This window comes from Ascaphus truei, chromosome 5 (assembly GCF_040206685.1).
Source record: "Ascaphus truei isolate aAscTru1 chromosome 5, aAscTru1.hap1, whole genome shotgun sequence".
In the NCBI taxonomy this organism is placed as follows: domain Eukaryota; kingdom Metazoa; phylum Chordata; class Amphibia; order Anura; family Ascaphidae; genus Ascaphus; species Ascaphus truei.
The window spans coordinates 282,811,858-282,825,397 of record NC_134487.1 but is presented as its reverse complement, the minus strand read 5'-3'; the positions used below and the strand labels follow the sequence as shown (position 1 = coordinate 282,825,397).

The window sequence follows — 13,540 nt, the reverse complement described above, 5'->3', positions numbered from 1 at the left end:
ACACTCTCTCTCTCAGACACACACTCTCTCTCTCAGACACACACTCTCTCTCTCTCAGACACACACTCTCTCTCTCACACAGACACACACACAGACAGACACACACAGACACACACACATAGACACACACACACAGACACACACACAGGCACAGGCACACACAGGCACAGACACTCACAGACACTCACAGACACACTCAGGCACACACAGGCACACACACACACTAAGGCACACAAACACACTCAGGCACACACACACTCAGGCACACACACTCAGACACACACACTCAGACACACACACACACACATGGGAAATCGGAACGGGGGGATCGGAATGAAATCGGAGCGGGGGGGATCGGAGCAGGGGGGGAATCGGAGCGGAATAGGAACGGGGTGGGGGGTCAGAACGGAATCGGAGCAGGGGGGAGCGGAATCGGAACGGAATTGGAGCAGGAGGGCAAGGGGGAAGCAAAGCAGGCATGGAGCAGTACTCACCTGACTTGCTCCATGCAGCAGGAAGAGGCGGGCCTCGCTATGCAAGCTCAGATAGAGCTTGCTGCGGGCCAAAAAAAAAATTCTGGCAGCGTGCCAACACGCGCCAGCCAATCAGGAGAGGGGGGAGGTTTCCCCCCCCCCCTTTGCAGAGAGCGCGCGTTGCCTGTCACATCGCGAGCTGGGCCGCAAAAATAATCGTTGTGGGCCGTATGCGGCCCGCGGGCCGCGAGTTTGACATGCTTGGCGTAGACAATATAGAGTGTAAGAAATGCACGTACAAGGTTATTCAAACAAGCAGGGCATGTTTAGAGTACATGGTACTTTCCTGGATACAGGTGATTTGCTTCCCGAGGGAGAATCTGCATGCACAGCCTCCGGTCCGGTCAGAAGCCTTTCTCATCTGTTGCTGCATGAAACATCCAAGTATACTATGTAGCAAAGTCCGTGTGTCTTCTACGTAACCCTGTGGGTACTGTGTCACGGACTTTGCTACATAGTATACTTGGATGTTTCATGCAGCAACAGATGAGAAAGGCTTCTGACCGGACCGGAGGCTGTGCATGCTGATTCTCCCTCGTGAAGGAGTCAGTGGCCATTAATTTGTTTTTTTATTGTACTGTTGCTGCCCACAAAGGACATGGACGAGGAGGACGGTGATGAGGATGGCCTTGATCCTGGCAGGGGTAAGTAGAACTTTTATTTACATTATGCTGGCTGGATAATGTTTTATTTTCAATGGGCAAATTAGCTATTATCCAGATTTGGATGATAGTAATTTCCACCATTATTGTGCTGTATGTGTTGAGGGGGCTTGTTGGGGGTAGAGGAGGTGTTTAGTAGGGTTGGTGTATTTTTTCTTACATACAGTAATTTGTCTATACACAACCACCTAAGAATTTCCAATTAATTATGAAGTCCTGTGCAAGTCTCCACAACGATCACCCAATTAAATCAGACCAGACAGTATTTATTAGATGGTAGGATGGATGCCAAGAATACTCCTGGTCCAACCTCTAGTAGGTGAAACGCGTAGAGCAGCTGTATGAGCTGAGAGAGAGAGGACGCCGATAAAGAGCTGCTGTCGTCACCGCTGATCAAAGCTGAGACGCGCCGGACGATCCTGCTGCCCTGTGTGGCTAAATCCTTTTAAAGAATTGACACCATGTGAGTGTTCACTTTTCACTTTATATTGATAAAACTTATTACAGTCTGCACTATTGGGTCCTCTACCTCTATTTTATACAGTTTCTTCATACAGAAAATCACTCATAGTCTATCACCATACATCATTGCCACTCAATTGGGACATGCTAAAAAGAAGGAGTATATCCCCTGTGGATTTACAGACCACAACTCACCATATTACAGACATATTGCACTATTATATATTTTTCTATATTTCATTGCTCTGCGTGTTATATCGCTCAGCGTGTTTACATTGTTCTGTGTGTTGCTTTATTGCTCTGAATGTTATATCGCTTTGCATGTTATTTATATTGTTCCGTCAGTTATTCTATTGATCTGTGTTTCTATATGTTGTTATGATATCACTTTGTGTGTTATTATATGGCTCTGAGTGTTATTATATCCCTTTGCATGTTATTATATGGCTCTACATGTGATATATCACGCTGCTTGTTATTATATTCTGTGAGTTGTCATATTGTTCTGCGTGTTTATATTCCTCTCTATGTTATTATATTGCTCTGACTTTTATATCGCTCTGCTTGTTATTATATCGCTCTGGATAATACACACACACACACACACACACAAACACACACACACACACACACTCTTACATCACTAACATTCAGGGACCATTTAACACCTCAAGTCATAAATCGCATACTGCACAGGAGGGAGGGATAGGCTTCAGTCACAGATAACATTCCAGGATGCGCTGTTTTTAAGTTAAACCTATTTCTGCTTTATCCATTATAACACCGCCGGAAGAAGAGATCAGTTTATCTCGAAAGCTCGCACAAATAAAAGCATTTCGTTAGCCACAGAACAGTATCGTCTATTCGTTTTTGATTATCAAAATTGGCTAACACGGTACAGATACCTCTACATCTATATATATATATTATATAACTGCACTGGTGTCAGGTTTCCTGCCTGAACTGGGAGGTGGAGGTAATTAAACCCCTCATTGAACAGGTATAAAAGGCAGGAAATTAGATCATGTCACTGTCCCTGTTTGGAGTCTGTTAGGAGGATCACGGGCAGAGCTCCCACCCGCAGGGATCCAGGCTGGTTGACCAGATGATTTTGCCTGGCAACCGTGAGGAACCCAAAGCCTCACACACCAGAGAAGACTGCGCACAAAGAAGGGCCAAAGACTTCCTCGGAGCAGCAAGACTTCAAAGCTTGCAGCTGGAGAAATCGGAGGCGCCGGACCAGCATCAATGTCAGATAAGACTTTCAATATTATTCCCTGTCTTGCTAATATTGTTTATATGTTTTGGAGTTGGTAACCAGTTTAGTTGGCTAGTTGTCGTTAGAAAGGGCTGCAGCAAAGTGTAGTTATTTTCCCTAACGGGAATAGGTATTTATTTTATGATTTATGTTGTGCCTTAAAGGGGCAGTAGCCCTACTGTTTGGTTTCTGTTTTGTGGAATAAATCACTCAAGTTTGGTTTACCCTAAAAATTGCATGTGTGGAATTTGAACTGACCTCGCCTACAGGCCGCTCTGTCACAATAATATATCCCAATGCCATAACTATATTTATCTTTGATGGGATGATACATTTTAGAATAAGAAGCATCTATTATAGTACAGTATGTTATAGATCAGTTGTAGCCAACATTATATACTTCAAGGGCCGTCCCTTGCATATACATGCAGAGTGCACAGGCAGAAGGAGCTGCTTAATACCAGGGCAGTGAAATACTGTCCTGTTCCGCTTCTTACACAGGGAACTAGTGATTGGCACAAGAGAGGAGACGGGCAGTACAGTATTTAACAGCACACGGTCATTAAGCAACTACTCTCAATGCCAGCAACATCTCCACTTCCTCTGCACTGGGGAGAGGCACTTGCTGCAGCAAGAGGTTGGGGGCCACCGGTGAACCCCACAAGAGCCACCTGTTGCCCACCAACGTTATAGAGTATATTGAGTATATAGTTACAGAGAAAAACATAGGCACTGCTTGCAGAGAACTCAAAATAATGCACAGAATAACATAATTGTGCTTACGGGAAACTCCCACATGCTTGGGGAGCATAATAGATAATGTAACAAGCCAGCCAAATAATGCATAATAACAAAACACAGTAACCACTGAACAGACTAAGCACAGACACCCCCCAGAGAATAGCAGCATAATATATATGTGAGGAGGTACCTCTAACGCAATGTTTAAGGGGAGAACATCCAAAATCAGGCACTGTGCTAACATGACCTGTACAGAATAGGCTATTTACTGAGGTGGTCTATTCTGTGCCAGGGGATTAACCTCCTGAGATACCAGGTTTAAAGCAGAGGCAATATGGGGAAGTTAAACCATATAGAGAGGAGTATGTACATAGGTCGGGACATATGACAATCTCAGAAAAACCCCACGGGCCTGGCAGTGCACAAGCTTTAATGGGGCCAGGGATGGCACTATAAATAAAGTGAGTGCTACGTCATCTCTCAGCAGCGATGTGGCACAATCGGAGCAGTTGCAGATACTATATATATTATCATCTAAATAGGCTTGCGACATTATATTACTGTACATCTGTGATACTCTGTGCTGTACTCGTACAATAAGATTTATATTCTGTGTACGATACGACGGAGGTCAGACTGAGTATCACAGATTATATGTACAGTGTAACATATAGGCCTTATAACTATCTATATGGCGAGGCGTCCCATATGCCGAGTTCCCGTCCTGCACAGCTTTCTCTATTGTTCTATGTTGTCTCCCATGGAAAATATAGTGTCTTTTTTTACAAATGTACACGTGACGCGCGTGATTCTTTATTTACATTTTTATTCTTCAATTTATGTATTTTAATACTTTCTTACAAAAATTAGCAATCACAGCTTAATAAAAATGGTTTCATTTGTTACCTTTGACGTCAATGGGACAGAATGAGAACAGTTTGGGGAGCGTGATACGGGGATTTCTTCAAATAAACACACAATCCATCAAGCTCAAAACCCACCACAGTGTGTGTGTGTGTGTGTGTTTGTGTCATATTAAAATATTACTTGTGAGCACATTCACATGTCTTAGGCTGTGTTTATATTGGAGAGTGGCCGCGCTCTCCCGCGCTGATGCTCACCTCTCGCTTACCAAGCGGCTGCTTTTCATGTTCTTGCCCCTCAGACAGAGCGTGCGCTCTGGTAGGCGGGGCTTGCGGGGCAGGAGGCGGGGCAGAGGCGGGGCGGGAGGCATACCTGACAGAGATATATCTATCTATCTATCTATATATAAATATGATATATAGATATATCCAATATATATATCCCCTATATCCATGGATATTTATATATCATATATATATATATATGCAAATACAACTGTATGCTCATCTGCATGTCTTAGGCAGGTCTGCAACCCCGCCTTTCCCCATTATCACCCAGCATACAGCACTTCCACTGCAGCAAGGGATTCTGGGAAATGACATGCAAATGAGCACACAGTGTCACTTTTTGCCTCAATAACCATTTTTAACATGGTTCCCTATAGGCTTAAGCTTGCTGCATGGTCACAGCTTTGAGCACAGCCAGGGTTAAGGTGCATACCCAGAAAACCACCCACAGACAGCTGTTTCGACCTTGATGGGTCTCATCAGTGTGGGGTTGATTTTAACTGGGCATGCAAAAGAGGCATGCCCAGTTAAAATCAACCCCACACTGATGAGACCCATCAAGGTCGAAACAGCTGTCTGTGGGTGGTTTTCTGGGTATGCACCTTAACCCTGGCTGTGCTCAAAGCTGTGACCATGCAGCAAGCTTAAGCCTATAGGGAACCATGTTAAAAATGGTTATTGAGGCAAAAAATGACACTGTGTGCTCATTTGCATGTCATTTCCCAGAATCCCTTGCTGCAGTGGAAGTGCTGTATGCTGGGTGATAATGGGGAAAGGCGGGGTTGCAGACCTGCCTAAGACATGCAGATGAGCATTCAGTTGTATTTGCATATTTGCTTTCCTGTGGAGGGTTTTTGTCACTTTTTTTACTCACCATAACTTAACTCAGTATTCTTATACTATATAATTGAAAGCACTGTATGCCTGCCTGCCTGGATGTCCGGTGTCCCTAGGGGAAATCTCATTGGTCCCTTGGGCCGCCCCCGCACACCTCTAATTGGAATGAGGCGGAGTGACGGGCCAAAGGACACACAGGGACACACACACACAGGGACACACACACACACGGACACGGACGGACACACACACACAATCCCCTCCCGGTGCCCCTCACTCTCCCCCGTCAGCTGGACCGCACCTCAACTTCCACCCCCCCCCCCCCACCCTCCCTGTGCCGGAACTTACCTGGAGTCCCGTGTACACACACACACATTCCCACCCCCCCCCCAAGCTCACACACACCTCACCCCCCCCCAAGCTCATCCCCCCCCAAGCTCACCCCCCCCCCCCCAAGCTCACACCCCGGCGCCGCTACAGTCAGCGGGGGAGCGGAGCGAGTGCCCGGGACACACGCGGGGGAGCGGCCACAACACGCGGCCTCCCGCCTCACATCCACGTGTGAGCGGCCGGATGAGTGAGGCAGCGGCCGGATGAGTGAGGCAGCGGCCGGATGAGTGAGGCAGCGGCCGGATGAGTGAGGCAGCGGCCGGATGAGTGAGGCAGCGGCAGGATGAGTGAGGCAGCGGCAGGACGGGTGAGCTCCCCCCCTCCACATGCTACGTGCTGCTCTCCCCCCTCCACATGCCCCGTGCTGCTCTCCCTGCAGCTTCCCCCCCCCCCTCCACATGCCCTCTGTCCGGCTCCGGTCTCATCCCCGCCCCTCCGTACCAGATGACTGCAGGGTCCGTCTCCCGGCCTGCACGAGGAAGATGCTGCCGACTGCAAGGTAAGCAGCTCCCCCCCCCCACACATTCCTTCAGCTCCCCCTCCCCCCCCAACACATTCCTTCAGCTCCCCCCTCATCCCTCCATACACACACACTATATATATATATCTCTATACATAAATATATATATAATTATATATATATATATATATATATATATATATATATATATATATATATATATATATACATACACACAGAGACACACACACACAGAGACCACACACACACACACACACACACACATGTACACACACATGTACACACACACACACACACACACATGTAGACACACACACACGTAGGCACACACACAGACACGCACATGTAGACACACACACATGTAGACACACACACAGATGTAGACACACACACACATGTAGGCACACACACATGTAGGCACACACACACACTCATGTAGGCACACACACACACACATGTAGGCACACACACACGTCGACAGACACACACACACACACGTCCACAGACACACACATGTAGACACACACACATGTAGACAGACACACACACACACGTAGACAGACACACACACACACATGTAGACAGGCACACACACACGTACACGTACACAGACACACACACACGTAGACACACACACACACACGTAGACACACACACACACGTAGACACACACACACCTATACATACACACACCTACAGTATACAGACACACGTATACACACAGACACACAGACACACAGACGTATACACACAGACACACGTATACACACAGACACACGTAGACACACAGACACACGTAGACACACAGACACACGTAGACACACAGACACACGTATACACACACACACAACTGGCATTCTCGGCTCCCCGCCATTCCCAGCCCCCATCAACACCATCAGCACCCATACATCGGCACCTTTGCACCTCCCCCATCGGCACACCCACATCCACACCCCCACATCAGCACCAAACCCTCCCAAATCAGCAAACCGATACAATCACCATCAGTACAGCCACAGCAGCACTACCACAGCACATGGGCCGCGTGGACCACTCCTCACCCAAATGCCACACCCACACCACAAACATCCCGGGCAACGCCGGGGCTCTCAGCTAGTATATATATATATATATTTATATACAGTATACAGTATACATTTTATCCAATATATATATATTTGATATTATTTATTTATTATATATCATACATATATATATATATATGATATATATATATATAGATATATCCAATATCTATGCCCTATAATATATATCCCCTATATCCATGGATATATCCCCTGTCTGGGCCCCAAAGGTAAGTGCCACCACTACAGCAGACCCCAGATCAGCCAACACCCCCTGTTGGACCCCTCAGCCAGATAGGGGAGCGGAGGGAACGGGGAGCGGAGGGAACGGGGAGCGGAGGGAACGGGGAGCGGAGGGAACGGGGAGCGGAGGGAACGGGGAGCGGAGGGTACGGGGAGCGGAGCTACCTCTGAAAAATGGCCGCTCTCGGGTCTAAGCTCATTTCTGAGCAGCGCTCTGATTGGACGGCAATGCGGTCACGTGACCGCACCTCCTCTCCAGCAAGCGCTGAAACACAGATTTGGCTGTCGCGAAAAGCTGAGCGAGGTTCCGCACGCGTGAGCACGCCTGCGGAAGCTTTCACTCAGAAAGGTACAATACAAAATAATGGGTCTCAGATTATATACAAAGCGCGCCTCAGCACGGATCAGCATGCACGACGCCACCAGAAACACCGACTTAGACAGGTCTGCAACCCTGCTTTTCACCATTATCACCTAGCATACAGTGCTTCCATTGCAGCAAGGGATTCTGGGAAATAACATGTAAATGAGCACACAGTGCCATCTTTTGTCTCAAGTCCATTATTACATGAAGCCCTTAAATAAATGCTTGCTGTTTTAAACATCTTTTAAACATAGCGTGGGATGAGATGAAAAGCCAGTGAACCCACTCACAGCAGACTGTTTTGACCTTTAGGGTATCTCACAGTGTGAGGTTGGTTGTACTGGCTTTACAATTTGAGACTTTGGGTAGGTCTTCACGACACATTATTTAGGTTATGGTGAGGTGAAAATGTGACTAAAAACCCTCCATCGTACAGCATATAAAAATATTACTTGTGAGCTCATTCACATGTCTTAGACCAGGGGTGGGGAAAGTCAGGCCCGAGGGCCGTATAAGGCCCTCGAAATCATTTGGTCTGACCCTGCTAAGGAAACTGCTTTAACCGGGGTCGCGCTAATTTTTAAAAAAATGGCCGCCGCGCGCCCGATCGGGAGGAGGGAGGAGGTGGTGTGAGGCGCCGGCAGCCCTACACGATCCCCAGCAGCCACCGTACTAGCCCCAGCAGCCACCGTACTTCCCCCCGCAGCATTCCCCGCACTCCCCCCGCAGCATTCCCCGCACTCCCCCCATGCTTCTCCAGCAGTTCCCCCCGCACTTACCCCAGCATCCGCCCTACACGATCCCCCCAGCAGCAGCAGCAACTACCAGAGGTAGGGGGGCGGGTTTCTGTGTGCCTACATGCCTGCTTTGTGCCTGCCGTGTGCCTGTCTGTCTGTGTCTGTATGGCCCGCGAACGATGTTATAAATATCCAAATGGCCCTTGGCAGAAAAAAGGTTCCCCACCCCTGTCTTAGACAGATCTGCAACCCTGCTTTTCGCCATTATCTCCTAGCATACAGTGCTTCCACTGCAGCAAGGGATTCTAAATGACATGCAAATGAGCACACAGTGCAACCTTTTGTCTCAAGTCCATTATTACATGGGACCCTTAAGACAATGTTTCACAGTTAGTGTTAGGACCTGCTTACTGGTCATGCCGTGACGTGGCTTGCAGGCTTATAACGCTTTGGCCAAAGGGTTTAACTAAATGACCCTTGCTCATGAGAATATTTAAGTATTTTACTATGTATTTTGTCACATTGGATGTAGTATTGGGCATTTCTGTCTTTTGCTGTTTCTTTAAACTGCGGCTAAAGAAAAACAGATTTATCAAAGAAAATCATCTGACGGGTAGCAGAGGTTCTTTCTAAAAGTAAACCTGGTGCCAATATTTGCAGCGGGAGCCTGTGTCTCAGTCCTGCTCTACAATGCTGTATGTTCATAACCAGCAGGAGTCCCCTTAACGCTCATCCCTTCTCCTCCCCCAGAGCCATGGGTCGGAAGGACTGCGCAGAAACCAGGAACGGGGCAGCAGGCTCGGACGCACTGTGTGTAACGGCGGAGGATGCAGCGCAGGGAACCGAGATGAAGGAGAGGGGGCAGTGGGGTAACAAGGTGGAGTTTGTTCTCTCTGTTGCCGGGGAGATTATCGGGTTAGGGAACGTCTGGAGATTTCCCTATCTCTGCTACAAAAACGGAGGCGGTAAGTATTTTCCCATCCCTGCAGCACAGGGCACGCTGGTCTCCAACGGGCATGGTGAAAATAGGTCCATTGTCAGTGGGGGATAGAAGTGCTACAGAACAAGCTGTGTAATGTGCAAAGATCATTATCAACACAATGTGTACGTTTGGATTTATTTCTATGCATGTATATATAAATATACACCTTGACCCATCACACACAGCTCTCACCCTGACAGTGCATGTCACCCTGACCCACCATGCACACCTCTCACCCTAACATCCATTGTTCAGCATCCTGACCCATCACACACCTCTTACCATGACACGCAGTGTCCAGCACCTTGACCCTTCACACTTCTCACCCTGGAACCCAGTGTCCAGCACCCTGACCCATCACACACACCTCTCACCCTGACATCCATTGTCCAGCATTCTGACCCATCACACACACCTCTCACCCTGACATCCATTGTCCAGCATTCTGACCCATCACACACACCTCTCACCCTGACATCCATTGTCCAGCATTCTGACCCATCACACACACCTCTCACCCTGGAACCCAGTGTCCAGCACCCTGACCCATCACACACCTCTTACCATGACACCCAGTGTCCAGCACCCTGACCCATCACACACCTCTTACCATGACACCCAGTGTCCAGCACCTTGACACATCATACACCTCTCACCCTGGAACCCAGTGTCCAGCACCCTGACCCATCACACACCTCTTACCATGACACCCAGTGTCCAGCACCTTGACACATCACACACTTCTCACCCTGGAAACCAGTGTCCAGCACCCTGACCCATCACACACACCTCTCACCCTGACATCCATTGTCCAGCATTCTGACCCATCACACACACCTCTCACCCTGACATCCATTGTCCAGCATCCTGACCCATCACACACACCTCTCACCCTGGAACCCAGTGTCCAGCATCCTGACCCATCACACACCTCTCACCCTGGAACCCAGTGTCCAGCACCCTGACCCATCACACACCTCTTACCATGACACCCAGTGTCCAGCACCTTGACACATCACACACCTCTCACCCTGGAACCCAGTGTCCAGCACCCTGACCCATCACACACCTCTCACCATGACACCCAGTGTCCAGAACCTTGACCCATCACACACCTCTCACCCTGGCACCCAGTGTCCAGCAGTATGACACATCATACACACCTTTCACCATGATACCTAGTGTCCAGCACCCTGACCCAGCACACACACCTCTGACCCCGAGAGTAGCGATGGTGGTTGTATATGTGGAGCAGATGTGGCGAGATGTGTTTAGAGTTAAATTCCTTTGGAACTTTCCAAGCGGTGAAGGGTTAACATGGGGAGGATCTAAAGGCAATATATTTTCACAAAGGGGGCATTGAGAGAAGAGGACAGAGGGGGGTGTGGGGGTAGACTGAGATTCAGAAATCACAGACCCATTTGTCAGAAGAGCAGAGAAAGGAGCAGAAAAAACTGTCACATGAACAACGGATGGGAGAGGAATGGAAACGGGGGGGGGGGGGGGGGCACAGAGCAGGGAGGTGAGGAGATCTGGGTAGTACAGAGTGTGGGGTTGTAGGGTACAGCGGAGTGTGGGTTGGATGCAGCATAGGGTGGGGTGGGTATGCTGCAGCCGAGTATGGGATGGGTAGGGTGCAGCAGAGTGTGGGGTCGTAGGGTGCAGCAGAGTGTGGGGTGGGTAGGTTTCAGCAGAGTGTGGGGTTGGAAGGGTTCAGCAGAGTGTGGGGTGTGTTAGGTGCAGCTGAGTATTGGGGGGCATCGGGGTGTGGGGGGTGTAGAGTGTGGCATTGAGTGGGGTGTGAGGTGCAGCAGAGTGTGTGGTGAGTAGGGTGCATTGGATGTGGGTGGGTTAGGTGCAGCGGAGTGTGGGGTAGGTATGGTGCAGCGGATTAGGGGGAGGGTAAGGGGCAGTGGAGTGTGGGGTGGGTTGGGTGCAGCTCAGTTTTGGGTGGGTAGGGTGCAGCAGAGTGTGGGGTAGGTAGGGTGCAGTAGGGTGGGTAGGATGCAGCAGAGTGTGGGGTGGGTAGGGTGCAGCGAAGTGTGGGGTAGGTTGGGTGCAGTGGGGTGGGTTGGGTGCAGAAAAGTGTGGGGTGGGTAGGGTGCAGCAAAGTGTGGGGTGGGTAGGGTGCACCGAAGTGTGGGGTAGGTTGGGTGCAGTGGGGTGGATGCAGCGAAGTGTGGGGTGGGTTGGGTACAGCGGAGTGTTTGGGGAAGGGTACAGCAGAGTGTGGGGTGGGTATGGTGCATCGGATTAGGGGGAGGGTAAGGGGGAGTGTGGGGTGGGTTGGGTGCAGCTGAGTTTTGGGTGAGTTGTGTGCAGCAGAGTGTGGGGTGGGTAGGGTGCAGCAGAATGTGGACTCAAAAGCTCAGAGTAGGGTATGTAGCAATGTCTAACACTAACTCCCTCAGCACATGCAGAGCAAAGTCTTCCCGACCTCTTTGAAAGTGATGTGCTGAGACCTTGAAGTAAACAGTAGGTGGGTCACAGGGCCTGTGTCTAATCGACAAAAACAACAGAGCTGCCATGAAAGTGGTTATTTAACAAACAGTTCCAAAAATATATTGAGGAAGACCATGAGTGATTCCGTTGAAGAAAACAGTCATATATAATGAGTCCTCACATTCCCTTTTTCAATGAGGGCTCAGACAGGCAAGTCTCAAAGCAAAGGCCAACAATGGGCAAAGAAAGTTCAAACTAATAGTAGTGAAAGACGCGTGCAAGTCTCTTCATGTTTTTCCAAAATGGCGGAGTAAGCTTCTGATGGAGAAAATCTCCTTTGCTGACCAGAAGTGGATCTGCATCATGCGGACAAGTTCCTATCGGGCCGCGGCTCACTGTGGGAGTGAAGATCTCTCCTCCTCTCTGTCGGACAAACAGGGTCTATACTGCCACATTCTCCTAAGGTCACACGTGTAAACACACCCCGACGCACGTTTCACCACAGCTTCATCAGGGGTCATCTCTATGAAGGCTTACACCTCTCCCTTTTATAATGATCATGTATAACGTATAATCCCACTACAGAATTCAAGACAAATTTATATCTGATCCTTAATCAAGGTTATTGAGTATAAACAGGGAACCCCCAGAGGAGGTGTAAAAAGGCCCCTGCAGTGTGCACAGCCAGGTAATCTTTTAGTATATGAACTGGAGAGGAATCTTTTAGTATGCAATATATGCATATACCTTGGTGGTGTTGACTAAAAGAGTGTCCATGACTAGGAGGAGATGAGGTAGAGGTTACGGCCGTATGTAAAATAAAGCGTTTAAAAGATAACCTTTAATAGATTGTAGGGTACAAAAAAGTGTCGGAACACAACATAACAAAATTAAAGTAAAACCAAATAGATTTCACCTTATTACAGAGAGAGTGTTACCGTATAACAACGTTCCGCTATGCTTGGATTAACATAGAAACTGGCATGGTAAAAGGCTGCAAATAACCGGTGGCTAATTTGTAACGCCTGAGGTGTTGCAGAGAGGAGATAGGTGTAATACTGACTGTATTTAAGTATCTAAGTCAAAATAAAATCTACAGAAACAAAACAGTGATCAAACAGTTGTGACCGGCGTCTTTGACTTTAATAGGTTAAAAGCTCCGTTATGTAGCA

General features: G+C 48.5%; 1 protein-coding gene across 1 annotated transcript in view; it reads left to right on the top strand.

Moving 5' to 3' along the window:
• Positions 1 to 13,540, top strand: part of LOC142496046 (sodium- and chloride-dependent betaine transporter-like) — a 91,044-nt gene that overhangs the window by 19,756 nt on the left and 57,748 nt on the right. Inside the window, exon 2 of the mRNA XM_075602329.1 lies at positions 9,695 to 9,909. Within this exon, the coding sequence (XP_075458444.1) occupies positions 9,699 to 9,909 (211 nt within the window). The 5' untranslated portion in view covers positions 9,695 to 9,698. The remainder of the gene's footprint in view (positions 1 to 9,694; positions 9,910 to 13,540) is intronic.